Consider the following 18,862-nt stretch of genomic DNA (forward strand, 5'->3'; position numbering starts at 1 on the left):
GACCTAATGGCTGTGTGCCTCAGTTTACCTCGTGTGAAATGAGGAAGTTGAAGTATGTGATTATTGATGTCCCCACCTGTTCTAAAAACATGAGCTTCTATGACCTTTTTTTGTAATTCTAATATGGGTGGAAAGTACAAATATTCATTAAAGGAGCCTTAATTACTAAATGCAAATCCAGAGAAGTGGATAACATTGAGGCTTTCAAAATTTTTTGAAAGAGATATAAGTTCTTTACTTTTCCAAGTAAAGCTCCATTTTCCATTGCATTTCCCAGTCTGTCATCAAAAAAGGGTATACGTTCTTAGATAATTTATAGTAGAGCTTAGATCCCTTGAGGGTCTGGCAGGCTTTAATTTTGGATAAATTGATATAAAATATTTGCCAATAGCCAACTTCAGGTTCCCAACCCAAATATAAATCCCGTAGACGAGTATGTAATACAAACTGTTCTAAATTATACCTGGTACTATTGAATAGAATCAGGATGATATTGAGCAACTCTGAAAATAACAAATAAGATGCTATTATGACCTGATTACTTAAGAATGTGCTATACTTAAATAAATTGTTACTGAATCATTTTAGACCCAGTAAAGACAAAACTGGCCACACAAGTGACTCAGGAGCATCTGTTATCAAGCATGGACTTAATCTGGAGAAGATCTTCATGCAGGTGCATTATTTAAAGGTAAGCACATGTCAGTTGCAGAAGCCAGTGATTGTGGTGCAGCACTTTTTAGGCCACACAATTAAACGATGATTAGTAACAAGACTGAGGCGAAAATACTGTAATGATATCTGACTGGCTGGATATCTGAGCGTTCAGTAATTAAAGCACTTCAGGCCCAAAAAAGGAGACCAAGTTAGGAAAGACTGAATGAACAAAGGCTGAAATATTCCCTGCCCTGTACCTCTGTTCTCCCCGCCTGAGGAGCAGAACTCTCACATTGCTGTCAGGTTCCAACTGAAAGACATGGGTGAGAAGGAAGTGTTTTCTGTTGTAAAGGCCTTTCCTGGTAGCTGGAGTAGAGAAGAGCTGGGTCTCTCCTCTGTTTTCATCTGCGATGGACAACTAGTCTTCACGTGAACCAAGTCCAAACAGAAATGATGACAACATTAACAAAGGAGTTGAGAACTAATTAATTTCCAGGCCACGCCTTCTTGGTGAAAATGGAAAGGGCAGCCAGGGACAGGTAGGACAGCACATTCTAGATGCACAAGTGCACTGTGGGTTAGGTAGGGCTGACTATATAACCATTTTTTTATGAACTCATAGCAGGCCTCTTTTTCTCTCTCTTCTTTCTTTCTTCTAGGGCTACTTCCTTCTTCGGTTTCTTGCCAAAAGACTTGGAGATGAAACCTATTTTTCATTTTTAAGAAAATTTGTGCACACATTTCATGGACAGCTGATTCTTTCCCAGGTAACTTATGGGTCCTCCTGAGTCCATGATGTATGACTGGAGCGGGTATGGCACATGAAGATTAGATTATGCCAGTATTAAAGAGTAGGGAAAAGGTTTCCCATTTAATGCAGTGGGAAAAATAGGAAGTTAATGAAATGGACACAAAGAAAGCGTTGCTTCAGGGAAGGTGATCCCTCTGTAGTTTTGAAATAAACTGTAACCCAAAGCTGTCTTGTACACAGTGATAGTTTAAGTGACCTTAAAGACAAAAATAAAACAATCCTGCCGTTCCTTTTACCTGGACTTATCTTTGGAAGACCGCCTCCTTCTTACCTTCTAGTTTTCAGTTTGAATGCCACAGGCTCCAAGTCACCCGGCTAAACAGATCTGCATCCAGGCCCACGTGTCCCACACCTTTGCCCTTTCCATTGCCTTCATTGTCATTGCCATTGTCTGTAATTATGTTTTCATTATGGGGCTATTTGTTTCTTTTCGCTGTCTTCCACTCTACGTATATGCCCAACAAGGCCAGACCATTCTATTTCACCAGTACTTAGCACATGATTGGCACACAGTAGCTACTCCATATATATTTGATCAATAGATTAATAACAAGATACACTGAAATATGCAGACAGCCTGGCCACAAAACTATCAGAGAGAGACCCTGTCAGCTCGTATGGGTATGGGGCCAAGCAGCACATAGCAAGGGAGTTAACAAGGAGTGGCAGGCTCTGAAAAATGACACTCATAACTAATAGAAAACAAGTGATGCATCCTTAGCATAGATTGGACTAATGGACCTTTTTCGTATTTTATAATTGTGCTCATATACAGCTGTGAGTCTCATTATCTACAACGTTAGATGTAAAGGATGTGCACGTATAATTTGAACACAGATGGAAGAATCACATGAGCGTAACAAGACCGGATGGCTGTTCCTCTATGTTCTTTTTATTTTTGTACTGGATGTGGGGAAAATCCTCCCTAAGCATATATTTGGAAAGGCAATTTAAAAACTGGTTCAGAAGTCTTACATGCTTGGTTGACTGATTAGTACAAATTCCTACTGCTTGAAGCCACTTCTCACCAAGAGAATGCAGTGTGAAATAAGTGCATTGTATTTACCATGACTTTGGAGGTTTTGATTTTCACTTCCCATGGAACTCTTACTGCTCTCTTAACCAAACTGTTCAGTTCTTCGTTTGCTTCTCTCTTTTTTGTTGTTTTTTTTGTTGTTGGAGACAGATTCTCACTCTGTTGCCTAGGCTGGAGTGCAGTGGTGCGATCGTGGCTCACTGCTACCTCCACCTCCCAGATTCAAGTGATTCTCCCGCCTCAGCCTCCCGAGTAGCTGGGATTACAGGCGACTGCCACGACACCCTGCTAATTTTTGTATTTTTAGTAGAAATGGGGTTTCACCATGTTGGCCAGGCTGGTCTTGAACTTCTGACCTCAGGTGATCCACCCACCTCGGCCTCCCAAAGTCCTGGGATTACAGGTGTGAGCCACCACACCCAGCCTGTTTATCTCTTTTGAATAACTTCATTGTTTCTTCATAGCAACTTTATTGAGATAAAATTCACATACTATAAAGTTAACCCTTTGAAAGTCTACAAGTCAGTGGTTTTTGGTATATTCACAAGATTGTTCAACTGTCATCATTATCTAATTTTAGTACATATTCACCAAACCCAGAAGAAATCATTAGCAGTCATTTCCCCATTTTTACTCCCCTAGCCCTACATAACTACTAATCCGCTTTCTGTCTCTATGGATTTGCCTATTCTGGACATTTCATATAAAAGAATCATATGCTTTGCGACCTTTTGTGTCTGGCTTTCTTAACATAATGTTTTCAAGGTTCATATAGCATGTATAAGTACTTCATTCTTTTTTATTTTAATTTTCATTTAATTGTGATAAAATATACAAAACAAAATTTACTATTTTAGCCATTTTTGAGTTCACAGTTCAGTGGCATTAAGTACATTCACATTTTTGTGCGATCATTACCACCATCCATCTCCCATACCATTAATATTTCATCATGATAACCCTCCATTCTTTCCTCCCCCAGCCCCAGCAACCGCCATTGTACTTTCTGTCTCTATGAGTTTGACTCCTCTAGGTACCTCATGTAAGTGGAACCACACAGTATTTGTCCTTTTGTATGTGGCTTACTTCACTTAGCATAATGTCTTCAGAGGTCATCCATGTTGCAGCATGTACCAGAATTTCTTCCCTTCTTAAAGCTGAATGCTCCATTGCATGTATATACCACATTTTGTTTACCCGTTAATTCTTTCATGAACATTTGCATTTTTTTCATCTTTTGGCCATTGTGAATAATACTGCTATGACCATTAGTGAATAAAATATCTGTTCAAGTCCCTGCTTTCAGTTGTTTTCAGTATATACCCAGAAGTGGAATTGCTGGGTTATACAATAATTCTATGTTTAGCTTGTTGAAGAATTGCCATACTGTTTCCTTATTGGCTGTGCCATTTTACATTCCCACCAGAAATGCACAAGGGTTCCAGTTTCTTCACGCACTTGCCAACACTTAATGCCCTCTGGATTTTTTTATTATTGCCATCCTAGTGGGTGTGAAATTATAGCTCATGAAGGTTTTGATTTGCATTCTGTGATGGCTAATGATTTTGAGCATTTTTTATGTGATTATGGGCCATTTCTTCTTTGGAGAAATGTTTATTCAGATTATTTGCTGATTTTAAAATTTTGATTGTCTTTTATTATTGAGTTTTAAGAGTACTTTATATATTTTGGATATAAGTCCCTTATCAGAGATATGATTTTCAAATATTTTGTTTTATTTTATGTTTTGTGTTTTTACTCTCTTGATGGTGTCCTTTATAGCACAAAAGTTTTTAATTTTGGTGAAGTCCAGTGTATCTATTTTCTCTTTGGTTTATTATGCTTTAAGTGTCATAACTAAGAAACTGTTGCTTCATTAAAGGTCACAAAGATTCACTCCTATTTTTTTTTTTAAGAGTTTTATTGCATTTAGCTCTTATATTTAGTCCTCTGATCTGTTTTGAATTAATTTTTTTTTTTTTTTTTTGAGACAGAGTCTCGCTCTGTCACCCAGGCTGGAGTGCAGTGGCGCGATCTCGGCTCACTGCAAGCTCCGCCTCTGGGGTTCACGCCATTCTCCTCCCTCAGCCTCCCGAGTAGCTGGGACTACAGGCGCCCGCCACCACGCCTGGCTAATTTTTTGTATTTTTAGTAGAGACGGGGTTTCACCATGTTAGCCAGGATGGTCTCGATCTCCTGATCTCGTGATCCACCCACCTCAGCCTCCCAAAATGCTGGGATTACAGGTGTGATGAATTGATTTTTGTATATGTTGTGATGATTACAATCCAACTTAATTTTTTTTTGCATGTGAATATCCAGTTGTCCCATAAACCATTTGTTAAAAAGACTGTTCTTTCCCTCCATTGAATTGCCTTGGTACCCTTGCCAAAAATTAGTTGATCATTAATGTAAGCATTCACTTCTGGACTCCCAATTTGATTCCATTAATCATTATTTCTATTCTTGTGCTAGTAGCATATTGTCTTGATTACTGTAGCTTTGTATTAACTTTGGAAATTATTGCTTTTCCAACTGGCATATACTCATTATAAAAAATTATAAGCAATGCAGAAAAATACAAAGAATGTGAAACATTACTCAAAATCCCACCACCCAGAAATACCTATAATTAATATTGTGTGAATGACATTCCAGAAATCATACTATTTATCCCTCAATGTTTATATGTTATACATGATATATATATATATGTATCTGTGTATGTATGTATATATGGTATATGTGTGTATACAGACATTGATGTCACTGGACAGAAATAATTTTATAAAAATAGGATTATATTATATGTGCATTTGAATGAAGTGTTTTAAATTTTCTTTTACTTGAATTTAATGAATGAAAAAGCAACTAAAGTGGAGATAACTTCCCAAACTTAAGATAAATGTAAGAAAGATTATTTTCTAAAAGAATGTTTTATGGTTAAGAAACATTATTATAAAAGAATTAAGAGGTTGAAATTATTTTTTCCCTTTACTTATATATTCCATTTGTAGAAAACATCAGTTTATTCACTACTGTAAAAGATGAGGAATTGGCCGGGCACGGTGGCTCACGCTTGTAATCCCAGCACTTTGGGAGGCTAAGGCAGGTGGATCATGAGGTCAGGAGTTCGAGACCAGCCTGGCTAACATGGTGAAACCCCGTCTCTACTAAAAATACAAAAATTAGCCGGGCATGGTGGTGAGTGCCTGTAATCCCAACTACTCAGGAGGCTGAGGCAGGAGAATAGCTTGAACTCAGGAGGTGGAGGTTGCAGTGAGGCGAGATCATGCCACTGCACTCCACCCTGGGACAGAACGAGACTCCATCTCAGGGAAAAAAAAAAAAAAAAAAAGATGAGGAATTAAATAGTTATGTACTTTAACTACTTTCCCCTTAATTCTAAATTTTTCTTAATTATTATTTTTATATATTAAGGTTTATTTCATTTACAAAATTGACTATAACCATAATTTTCACAGTTGTGTAATCTTGGCTTGTTAAAGGATTTCAGTATTTACCACCAGTTATTTTACCTTTTTTCATGAATATTTTATTTTGATTCAGCTCTTTGCTGGCTGAATTTCATTATCAAATTTGTGTTCAAGTTGCGGACTCACAGGCTCTATGATTTCTGAGTTCTTACTGCTTAAGAATGTTTGTGGGCCGGGTGCGGTGGCTCACGCCTGTAATCCTAGCACTTTGGGAGGCCAAAGTGGGCAGATCACGAGGTCGGGAGATCAAGACCATCTTGGCTAACACGGTGAAACCCCGTCTCTATTAAAAATACAAAAAATTACCCGGGTGCGGTGGTGGGCGCCTGTAGTCCCAGCTGCTCGGGAGGCTGAGGCAGGAGAATGGCGTGAACCTGGGAGGTGGAGCTTGCAGTGAGCCGAGATCGTGCGCCACCGCACTCCGGCCTGGGCGACAGAGCGAGACTCCGTCTCAAAAAAAAAAAAAAAAAGAACGCTTGCCTGTTGTCTTTATATTTGAATTATAAACTGACTGGATATAATATTCTTGGGTCACATTTTCATGCCCTCAAAACTTTTAGACATGGCTCAGCTGCTTTCTGGCATTAAATCCTGCTGTGGAAACTTTTGCAGTCATCCTACTTTTCCCCCTTTCTGCCTCTTAGATGACAGAAGAATTCTTTCCTTATCTTTGAAGTTTAGTAATTTTATCAGGAAATGGCTTGGTGTCTATGGTTTTCTATCTTTTTTCCCCCTGGAAAAATAGTGTGCATTTTTATTTTTAGTCCTAGATTCTATTCTTTCCTCTTTCAGTAAGTATGTCTTCATTGTATTTTTGAATTCGTTTTTCCCCCTTGCAGGGTTCTGGATTTCAAGGTTACCAGTTTTCCTTGTGTTATATCATCTTTGTCCTCTATAGCTGTTATTTTCCAATTGTGTTTATCTTTTTCTTCTTCATGACCTGTATTAATCCGAAGCAACCCCTTTATTATTAGTGTTATTTTCCTTAATGTCTGTTCTTTTCCTTGCTGTTTCTATTAGTGCTCCTGTACTGGTCCTTAATTTATTACCTTTGCCATGAAATCTCTATGTTCATTTCATTTTGTTGTTTTGTCAACTTATCTTTGAGCTTTCATTTTACCAAATTTATGTTCTTATTTTTTCTGTAGCTGTTAATTTATTTTATAGTGTAAAGTATTCATGGAGCATTTTCTTCTATTCCTTGGATTATGTTTTCTTCAAGGCGGGATTCCTTATTTTTTATGTGTTGTGCTGCTTTCTCTCTATGTGAGTTGTTGTGTTAGTTTGCATGGTTGCCATACGTTTCTTTTTACTCATTCTCAGCTTGGGTAGCACTCTCCTGACCTTTCGTTTATTCTCATATGTATTGGAACATTATCTTTGATTCCTTTTCCAACTTGCACTTTGCCTGTTTTTCTCTCCCTCTGAGCTACAGTTTGAAACTTGGATGTTATGTGTACAGGGGAGGAGGAGAGAAGCTCCACTGGAGTTGTATACAGGCTTTGTTGGGAAAATGTGGTTGTGCTGCTCTTGAAAACTTGTTAAATGTCCCCTGCCAAGATTCTTGTGACCTAATATGGGTGCAGCTTTTTCCCACTGCATTAATATTAATTAATTCCCTCTCAATTAATATTGTTCCTCCAATTTAGGTGACAGCCCTAGAACATGAGCAGTTCACCAAAGAGAGTCATCCTCAGTTGTTTATTTCCCACGTTTTACTCATCTCTTGCCAGCAAACACTTCCAGCCCCTCCACAGGCAAAAAAGAAGACAGACAAAGATATTCCTATTTTTTCCCAAATGTGTGGATATTTGTGAGAATTTGCAGTGTTTATGCAGTTTACCAGTACTACTATTGCTAAGCATGAGGCTGGGGGTTGGTGCAGAGGGAAAGTTAGAAGCTGTGTTTGAATCTTAGATTTCTTTCTTAGTTGCATCTTCTTGAAGTTTATGCCATGAGGCTGTCCTTGTTTGAACGCTGCTGGTTATGTTTTTAATTACTTTAATGGTTTGTGTTTTGCGTAAATTGCTAGTTAGTTATTGATGATGAAGGTCTATGATCCAGTTTCTTTACTCAGAAGTCCCTAAAGTTCTTCCTTTTCCAATTTACGTCTTAATCCTTTCCCTTCCAAATGCCCTCCCTGTCCAGCATTTCAATATTATCATCTTTTTTTTTTTTTTTTTGAGATGAAGTCTCACTCTGTCGCCCAAGCTGGAGTGCAGTGGCGCGATCTCGGCTCACTGCAAGCTCCGCCTCCCGGGTTCACGCCATTCTCCCGCCATTCTCCTTCCTCAGCCTCCCGAGTAGCTGGGACTATAGGCGCCCGCCACCACGCATGGCTAAATTTTTGTATTTTTTAGTAGAAATGGGGTTTCACCGTGTTAGCCAGGTTGGTCTCGACCTCCTGACCTCATGATCCGCCCACCTCGGCCTCCCAAAGTGTTGGGATTACAGGCGTGAGCCACCGTGTCCAGCCAATATTATCATCCTTGTAGTCCCCACTAAAAGCCCTCTCTTGAGTGTAACAATAACTTCTTCCTGACACTTTCATTTCTTCTCAGTTTTTATCTTGCCAATGCTGTCCTTCCTTCAATATTTTGTTTTGCCTCTACTACCTCCCACCCCTTCCCCATGAACATGATAATTATTCATAAAATACTTGACAGAAATTGCTAGCCCCATGTAATAGTCAAGCCGGTGTCAGTTTATCTAGTAGAATCTACATGTACCTGCTTTCTGTTGAATACTTTCACCAGGACTAAAAAATAGTTACCAAATCAGCCATGTGCCAAAATCAGTGTTAGTTTTTCAAAAATGTGTAGTGCTTAATTTAGTGTTGTTAGGTGTTAATCAAAACAAGCTGTATGCGACGGAACTGATTGGCATATAGATTATTAGGAGAGTAGGAAATGAAAAAAAAATTCTAAAGGAATGTATTTTCTGACTGGAGTGTGGGCTTGTAACCATTGCTAAGGGTCCAGATAGAATTTCATCCCCTTCATAGATTCAAATAAATCTATCATTTTATCAATAGATTTTGGGGAGTGGGGGTGGGCTTTGGTTTTAATTTGTGTTCAGGCACACTGCAGAGGTGACAAACTGGGGCCCCTACTATTTGTTGCTAGCTAACTTTGTCAAATGATTCTAGAAGCAGCTATGAAAAAAGTCTTCTTTGTCCAAATAAGATTTGTAATTTGCTTTCACAAAACTGACAATACACTGTAGGAAAGAAAGAAGACAGGTGAAAGAATTGAAAAGAGGTGGTGCAGGAAGGAATAATCATAAGAGACATTTTTCTTTTTATTTTCTTGTGCTGTAGAAAGTGGAAAAAGCTTCTGTCATAAGTCCACTCTAGAGGTATATGCCAATTTATAAAAAGAAACAGGAAAACTAGTGTTTCATGGTTAAAGATGGAATCTATGACAGGAATAAGAAGGGCCAGTGGGTTAATTCCATTGATAGATGGTACAGAGACTGCCTGGATGAGACCAGCTATCTTGAATGGGATGGAACACAGAACAGAAGAATATCGAACGCTGTAGAGAGACATTCCCATAGCCTGTGGGAATGCAGCCCCATGTCTTAGAGATACCCAAGGCATTAGGATTTTGCGATCCCCTGGGCCTGCCATCCCCAGCATCGCTGGCAGCCTCCAGCTCACTGCTCTGTTGCCTGCAGGCCTGAGCTCTGAGGCAGGAAGAGGCAGGTGCTCCAGGATCACAGCCCACTGGGAGGCAGGACAACCATCTTCCTTCAACACGAAGCAGGGTTCCCAGGGCCTCCTGCGCTTACCCTGAACTCAACACCCAATTCTGGATACTTGTGCTCTGCAATCCTGTACAGAAGGATCCAATTGTAACTGGAAAATGCAAAAGGGCAGAATTAAGGTTAACTCTGAATTTCCTGCTTCTCGTGCAATTAAATTCCCCCCGTTGCCATTGAGTTAATGTAATTTCCCCCCATATAATTGAGCATAAATTACCAGGCAAATATAGGATAAATTAGTATGGGCTACAAGGAGATAATGAAGTAAACTTAGTAAAAAGTTATCATTACAGGTACTTGGACTTTTTTTTTTTCTTTTTGAGACGGAGTCTTGCACTGTCACCCAGGCTGGAGTGCAATGGTGCGATCTCGGCTCACTGCAACCTCTGCCTCCCAGGTTCACGCAATTCTCCTGCCTCAGCCTCCCAAGTAGCTGGTATTACAGGTGCACACCACCACACCCAGCTAATTTTTTGTATTTTTAGTAGAGACAGGGTTTCACTATGTTGGCCAGGCTGATCTCGAACTCCTTACCTCATGATCTGCCCGCCTTGGCTTCCCAAAGTTCTGGGATTACAGGCGTGAGCCACCGTACCCGGCCCCTACAAGGACTTGGATTTTTAAGAATCAAAAATCCTATCCACAAGCCAGTGAGAAATTAATCTACAAAGTTATCTATTAAGATATTAAATTTATAAAATAATATATTAGATTGTGATAAATAAATGTCTAATTCAACTTTTTTGCAAAATAATTTTTAAGTAATAAAAATGATAACTAAGAACCTCAAGCACAAATAATTCTTTGCATTCTAAATACTGCTCTTGTTTCCTTTGGTATTTTTCTCTATATATCCACTGCAGGTGCAAGGAACAACTTCAGTTGTGAGGCATCAGTCAGTTTGGGGTTGTCCCCCCGCTCCCATTTTCTTTGCATGGTCCATTTTTTTAAACATTTGTTTTATTACTGTTTGTACTGTTATTTCATGTCAAACAGCAATAAACAAGTCTCAGAAGGAGAACAGACATTACGAGAAATAAATATTTCATTAATGTTCTTAATAGGGAGACTTTGTCTCTGGAAGAAATGGACTGTGACCACCCATGAACATGTAGAAATCAGACAGCCAGCTTCACTAGTGTAGTGGTAGCTGTATTTCTGTGTGATAATAGAAGAAGAACACCTCGTCATACAAATGGTTTGCAGATTTCTATTCCTCTGTAATTCTAGCTGTTCTGTAACGCGAAGATCTGTGCTACTGCTTCCATCTCACAGTTAAATGGGTCTCATCAGAGTCCTGTGTGAAGTCTGTATCTGTAGACTTGGTTCTATTGGGAGGCTTCGGTCTGCAGTTAAATGGGTGTCATCAGAGTCCTGTGTAGAGTCTGTATTTGCAGACTTGGTTCTACTGGTAGGCTTCAGTCTGCAGTTAAATGGGTGTCATCAGAGTCTTGTGTGGAGTCTGTATTTGCAGACTTGGTTCTATTGGGAGGGCTTAGTCTGGAGTGACTCTTGTCTGTCATGTTTGGGCAGACCCATTTTAAAAAATTATTTTCTATTTATTAAAATAAAAACTTCAAGTATAGATCTTACTTGTTACTCAATATCATCAAGTTCCAAGAAAGTTAAATATTGTTCTTGTTTGTTTCATGTTCTGTATTTATCCGAAGTATACAAAGTATATCTTATTAAATCTTCAGATGAGGAAAGGTTGACACTAGGGTTACACACTTAGCAAATAAAAATACAGAACAGAAAAATCAGTAAAATTCAAATTTCAGTTTAATAGCAAATAATTTTTTAATGTAATTATGCCCCCAATTTTACTGGGCATCTCTTCTTATCTGACAACCCTAGTTAAGAACAAATCAAGATTCCAGAATGAAATGGGCTGGAGAAGGGGGTCATAATACTCACAGTACAAATTAATATAAACGAACATTCATATTTTCAATTTTTTAGGTCTTTATGGTTTTGTGGTTATGTTTTAAGAGTAAATAAGAGATATTTACTAAAACCTTTATTGATGAAATTATGTAATGTTTGGGGCTTGGTTGTATATAACACAGGAAGAGGGAAAGTGGATAGGGCGGGATGGGCTGTGCATTGATGGGTATGTGAAAGTTTTGTCTACTTTTGATTGTGCTTGAAATTTTCCATAGTAAAGGAAAATAAAATGTGTGTGTGTGTATGTGTGTGTAAGCCATGCCTTTAGGTTTAAAAAACTTATCATCTAAACATCTCAAATGTCCAGTGACCGAGGACTTGTACAAGGGCATGAGAAGAGGCTACAGATGTACGCAGGGGCTTGTGAGCCATGCTTGGAGTTGTGGACATCTTTGTTCCTTGATGGCATATTTATCATCTTGATATTTATCTTTACCATTTGGTAGAGCAATGCAAGAGAGTTGCAGTTAGTTCCTAGCCTCTAGGAGTACAGTTATCTCTAGGGAAGGTTCAGGAATTGGAGGCGATGGGGGAGTAGAGAGGGATAATGCTTTACTTGATGTCCAGCCTTTTGAAAATGGCTAAACACAAAACAAAATAGACTGTTGGATTAGGTCAGAATAATGAACATTCCATTTTTTAATGTGTTCTTGGTTTTTACAAAACAGATCTCTTTCAATGATTCGATTGAAACCCTGGGAAATTAATAAATTGAGTCTATAGTCTTTTAAGTCAGCATAGGTCTAGCTTCTCTAGCAGGTGAGCTGTCAGTAGCTGGGAGCACTCAGCCTCTGGCATGGTTCCAGGCAGAGTTATTTATTGATGGACATCATTAATGGTTTGCTTTTTTTAATCCCAGGATTTCCTTCAAATGCTACTGGAGAACATTCCAGAAGAAAAAAGGTAAGGACCAATTTAGGAATTAAGAGCCCAGTTTTAATGTTAAAAATGACATTGCCATTGGTTGGCTTGTCACAGCCTAGAAAGCTCAGTCTTTCTGTCTAATAGAGGCAGGGGCCTAGTTCTGCCAGTGGGAGTACAGGATCATCAGCCAAACTTTGGGACGAGCCCCAGTGGATACTGGGAGCCAGTGTGCACGACTGAAGATCCCCAAAGTCAGGAGCCCCGAAAGTGGTATGGGAGGCAAGGCAAGCGCAATATGTGGCCTTTGCTGCTGCGGAAAGAATGGAGGAGAGGAAGTTTCGAAAACTCAGGGCAGTTCCAGTTAATGTGGCTTAATACAAGGAAATACTGTTTAATTAAAAGAAAATATGTAGTGGAGTAGTAAGAGCTGGGATGTAAAATCAGGCTCTCCTAGATTTTTAAACCCAGCTCTGCCACTTCTTTTGTTTGTTTTTTGAGATGGAGTATCACTCTGTCACCCAGGATGGAGTGCGGTGGCGCGATCTCGGTTCACTGCAAACTCTGCCTCCCAGGTTCAAGTGATTGTCCTGCCTCAGCCTCCCAAGTAGCTGGGACTACAGGCACCCGCGACGCCTAATTTTTGTATTTTTAGTAGAGTCAGGGTTTCACCATGTTGGCCAGGCTGGTCTTGAACTCCTCAGCTCAGGTGATCCACCCGTCTCAGCCTCCCAAAGTGCTGGGATTACAGGGGTGTGCTACCACACCCCACTAATTTTTGTATTTTTAGTAGAGTTGGGGTTTCGCCATGTTGGCCAGGCTGGTCTCAAACTCCTGACCTCAAGTGATCCACCCGCCTTGGCCTCCCAAAGTGCTGGGATTGCCACTTCTTAACTGTGACATTTGGAGCAAGTCACATAATCCTCCCAAATTTTATTTTTTTAACCTATCAGGGTTTTAGAGAGGATTAAAGGAGCTAGCATATGTTTTAAAAGTAGGTGTTCAATTAATGATTGGTGTAGATATTATAATCCTCTGTGTATCAGGCACTGGATCCAGGATCTAGATACAGAAATCATTTAACTCTTACTACAGTGCTGTTCAGCATCATCATGATAGTGATTATTATAAGCCAACACTGAAGTTGAGCACATACAGACACTCATTTAATCCTCAAAACAACACTATTTGGTCCATGATGTTTTTATCCCGATTATACCAACAAGAGGACCAAGATACTGAGAGGCTGAATAAGCTGCCCAGGATCTCACAGCTGTATGTGGCAGGCTGGGATTTTAGCCCAAGCAGTCTGGCTCTAGAACCTATGCTCTTATCTACTATGTTACAAATGGGGAAACTGAGACTCCAAGATCCCTCAGCAAGCAAAACAGCATAGATGGAATTAGGCCCATCTGGATCTGGCCCGTGTTTTTTCAGTACACTGCTCAGCACCAGCTCACTGCCCTGGAAGGAGGGAGATTCTCATTTTTGGAGGTACCCAGTTTTAGGCTGGCTGACCACCGACAGGGTTTGCAGAGGGGTCTTAGAACCAATGTTTGGGGTTAAAATACATTCATTCCAACTCTCTCCTAATTTCCTATCTTGATTTAGGCGTTAAAAAGTGAATACCCTGAAACATAATTTCTTTTTTTTTTTTTTTGAGACGGAGTCTCACTCTGTCACCCAGGCTGGAGTGCAGTGGCACGATCTTGGCTCACTGCAAGCTCCACCTCCTGGGTTCAAGCCATTGTTCTGCCTCAGCCTCCCGAGTAGCTGGGACTACAGGCGCCTGCCGCCACATCCGGCTAATTTTTTGTATTTTTAGTAGAGATGGGGTTTCACCGCGTTAGCCAGGATGGTCTCAATCTCCTGACCTCGTGATCTGCCTGCCTCGGCCTCCCAAAGTGCTGGGATTACAGGCGTGAGCCACCGCGCCTGGTCAACATAATTTCTAATAGCAAAATTGGTATTCAAACATTAAACGGAGGCATCTTGAGAAAGTAAACATTTCTTTGAAGAAGAGTTAACATTGCTTGCCTCATTTCTGACCCACAGTTTTAGCTATGTTTTTATGCATGGAACAGATTTCCAAGTGTGGAAATGAATTCTTTGACACAGACATAGACTTAGATTCATGCAGGGCCAGTAACCTCCATGTCAATGAGCCTGTCTTGTAGGCAGTGTGAATTGGGTGTCTCCAGGGTACAGTGTCAGGGTTTATGCTACCAGACTAGGTGCAGGAGATGACATGCAGATTCAGGAGAGGATCCAGGGCTCATGAGGACATGGAAGTTTTGTTCTAAGCATTGGGTTTTTGTTTGGCTTTTTCTGTGTAAACTTCTCTTTCACCTTCCATTCAGAATGGCTCCAAATTCTTTCTTCAGTAGTAGAAGTATTATTGTTAGTCAGGTTTTTCAATACTTAATAGTGGTCTGTATTTGTGGGTGCATGTGGTATTTTGGTGCATGCATACCATGTGGAATTATCAGACCAGGGCAGCTGGGACATCAGTCACCCCAGACATCCACCCCTTCTTTATGTTGGGAACGTTTCACTTCCTCTCTTCCAGCAATTTTTAACAATGCAACAAACTACTGTTAGCTTTAAACACCCAACTGTGCTATCAAACACTAGATCTTACTTCACTAACTGTGTTTTTATGCCCACTATACACACACATAAAGCAAGCCACGCATCATAAAGGATTAACATACCCATATTTGATAAATTTCTTTGTTTCTACCTTTTCATGTTCATGCCTTTTGATGCTGAAGAAATCTTATCCAGGGAGATTGCGTGGGGCCTTAGAAATTGGCCAAGATTTCCAAGGCCCCACGCAGTCTCCCTGGATAAAACTTTGAGTGTTTCAGGAGGCTGCTCAAAGGAAATGTGGCTTGTTTTGGGAGGTCTGAAATGTTTTCAGATTTACTGTCTTGGAAAAAAAAAACCAGACATATGGGATTTCTTCATGCAAAAATCCCATCACATGTGGCTGTTAAGATCAAGAAGACAGTTTACCTGCAGGATATATTTTTTTCCTTTTCTTCGTACTTACCCCAGAATAACTTTTCAGGTCCTCTCACAGAATGAAGCAGTTTCCTTAGGAACTAAAACCGAGAAAAAAAGAAAATTAATAGAAATGGTGTATTACTTTCTTAGGCTGTCACCAAAGTCTGTTTCTGAGTGGTGACTATGCATTCTTTCAAAAGAACTTCTTAGGGCATAAATATAGTAATTTTCACTGAAGCAACAAAGTGCATTTTTAGTTTTGGAGGTCTCTCTTTTAATCCTCTTCCTAATAAGGTTATGGAGTTCGTTTGGATGGCCCCTGAGCCCTCTAGCTCTGGGGGAACCTGGATTTTATCATTGTGAATATTTATTGAGGCTGCACACTGAGCCCACAAAGAGACTTTTGTTGTTGTAATTGTGGAACTTAAGAGCAGTGTCCCTGTCTTAATGGTGGCCCCCAATCACCAATCACATGCCTTTTGATAGGATACCTCTCCCGGTTAGGATCATGTTTTGTCTAGCAGGCTTAAGCTTCTTTTTAAAAAAATCTCCTTAAAAGCTAAGGAGATTTCATTTTTACAATGAATTGATTTCAGCAGGTATACCAGAATGTATTTTGAAATTCAAAATCTTTTTGCCTGCTAACTAATCTCAGAATCTAGTTCAGCTATTAAAACAGACTGTTTACCCTATTAGTTGTGCGACATATTGTACCAATTTTATCTAGGTCTCCAAAGGCCCCACACCTACCCCCCGGAGCCTCTAATCTTTGGCCTCTGTTGCAAACTGATCCTTGGGCACATCTGTTAGGCACGTGAGCCGTTCTGATGAGGCAAGGTTTTTCAGATTAGACCAGTCTGTCAGTGTTCAGGGGCCGGCACTCTCTAGGCCTTACTGCCTTTGCATTGTTCTCTTGCTTTGATTTACTCAACATTCTCTATTGAGCATCTCCCATACCAGGCTTTGGGCTGGACACTGGGGAACCGAGAGGAATAAATCCCGTGAGTAGCCCTAGGAGGCTCCTAGCCGACTACTGAAGATGAAACAGAAACAAGTCATTATGACTCCATGTAGGAAGTGCTCTGCTGAGGTTGAGAGTCCTGGGGACACAGAGAGGGTCTCATCAGTCCCAGCTCTGAGCCTTCAGGCACCTGTACCTCTAACGGGCTTAAGGAAGGCAGTGCCGTCAACAGATTGGAAAGACACCTGCCGAGGACAGTGTGGCAGAGAGATGGGGGCGGAGAGGACTAGAAGCCAGGAGAACAATTAGAAACCAATAGAGTGGTTCAGTCAAGAGACCTGGAGAGCTGGAGCTATGGCAGGGACGGTGACCGTGGTGGTGGGTTTGAGAGTAATGAACGGCCAAGGCATACTTCAGAGTTGCCACAGAAAAGACTTGGTTGACTGGTTGTGAAAGTTGAGTCCGACCTTTCTTTCTTAGCCACTAAGTCACACTCTGAAGTAGCAGTGGAAATGCAGGAGGGCAGGTGTTTGGGGAGTCTAGATGGGGCAGAGGGAGTGAAAGGGGCAAGCATTGGAAGGCAGAAAGATTCTGTCAGGTAAAACTAGAAGTGCTCAGAAGAAAACCCAGACAATCCTGAGCAGCAGTCTCTCCTGGTTAAAGAGCCCCGTGGAACGCCTTATGCCAGTGTCCTTGCTGCCTGGTGTTCCAGTGTTAGTAACAGCTGCCACTTCTTTCCTTGCCCATCAGTTACTGTGTTTGTGTGTGCATGTTCCTGTGTTTGTTTTAATCTAATACTGTTTCTCCCCCACGGAACTACACAGTACTTGTTTTATAAGTGTGACCTCAGCAATCTTTATTATCTACCCAAGCACAAATGAATTGTTTTGATCAAGAAAATAAATCAGCTGGGCACCTTGGCTCATGCCTGTAATCCCAGCACTTAGGGAGGCCAAGGCGGGCAGATCACTTTTAGCTTAGGAGTTGGAGACCAGCCTGGCCAACATGGTAAAATCCCATCTCTACCAAAAATACAAAAAATTAGCCTGTGTGGTGGTGCATGTCTGTAGTCTCAGCTACTCAGGAGGCTGAGGTGGGAGGATGGCTTGAGCCCAGGAGTTTGAGGCTGCAATGAGCTGAGATTGCACCACTGCACGCCAGCCTGGGAGACAGAGTGAGACCTTGTCTCAAAAAAAAAGGAAGAAAATAAGTAACTGTGCACAGCTTTGAGATCCACCCACATGTAGAGAGGGAATTTAAACATGTAAACTAAATGTAAACATCGACACAGATATAAATTGAATTCCAGAAAAGGGCATTTTCCATTCCAGACCCTGAGCTCTGCAGTTTCCGCTGCCTTACCTCTATCTAGTTGCACTTCCAAATTCTTTAAGTCTGTCATTTAATTCATGTGAAAATTGCTGGGGCTGTGTGCTTCCCTTCAGAGGCACTGACAGACTGTGATGTTTAGGATCTCAAGAGCTGAAGACAGGAGCCAAGAGTGATGAAGACATTTCTCTTGATCAAGCAACACGTTGATAGTCACAAGTAGCAGATCTGTCCAATAATCCCCATTCTTGTCACCCCACCTTGGAAATCAACTGAGCGAGCAAATACAGGCATGGGCAACACCATCTTCACACAAGCCTGTTGATTTATTTTAACTTCGTAAAGAGATGAACAATTGGTTACTTTTTGACTTTACACACAGCTTGTTTTTCTAACCAGTATCATGCCAGGTGGTTAGCATATTCTCTCCCCTGCTGTGTTAACTAAGTGTGACCAAATTTATAGCTCCGAGGAACTGGAGACCATTGACACTCAGAGATGCCCTATAGGATGTGGGAGTGCACTAGGGAACAGCCAGCCAGAGGGCAAAGCCACCTGCTGTTCCTCATACCCAGGAGGCCCAGGGCTAAGGCCTGGGTTTCAGTACTGAGGCGGAAAGTCCGCGCTCACTAGTACGGATATGCAGGACTCGCAGTCATGGGTCTATGTACTTTTAGCTCTCTGTATAAAATCAATTTCCATAGTGATCAGACATGCAGAAGAGTAATTTCCTGTAAGTTCTGGGTCCTGGCTAAGTGGAAATGCTTCTGCTTGTCTGTTGCGATTATTTAAGCCACATGACCTCAGAGGGAGAAAATTCACCGTTGGCTCGGATTCTGAGTATCCTGATTTGAAAAAGTCAGCTTTTAGTTTAACCACTGCATAAATCCAATCCCAGACCTAAAAATTCACCTGCAGTGTCATTTCAATAATTATGCTCCAAACAGCAGAACCTGCACACATGTCATCTTTCTTCCTGAGACCTACAT

General features: G+C 40.7%; 1 protein-coding gene across 13 annotated transcripts in view; it reads left to right on the plus strand.

Annotated features, from left to right (window-relative positions):
* Positions 1 to 18,862, plus strand: part of AOPEP (aminopeptidase O (putative)) — a 430,010-nt gene that overhangs the window by 236,264 nt on the left and 174,884 nt on the right. For 12 of the 13 annotated variants that reach the window (XM_054502563.2, XM_063649702.1, XM_063649703.1 and 9 more), the window contains 3 exons: positions 589 to 691; positions 1,317 to 1,424; positions 12,573 to 12,616. In XM_054502563.2, coding sequence (XP_054358538.1) covers positions 589 to 691; positions 1,317 to 1,424; positions 12,573 to 12,616 — 255 coding nt within the window. Of the gene's footprint in view, positions 1 to 588; positions 692 to 1,316; positions 1,425 to 2,243; positions 3,786 to 12,572; positions 12,617 to 18,862 lie in introns of those variants that run through there. The other variant, XM_063649707.1, reaches the window with a different exon arrangement.

Source organism: Pongo pygmaeus, chromosome 13, assembly GCF_028885625.2.
Source record: "Pongo pygmaeus isolate AG05252 chromosome 13, NHGRI_mPonPyg2-v2.0_pri, whole genome shotgun sequence".
In the NCBI taxonomy this organism is placed as follows: Eukaryota; Metazoa; Chordata; class Mammalia; order Primates; family Hominidae; genus Pongo; species Pongo pygmaeus.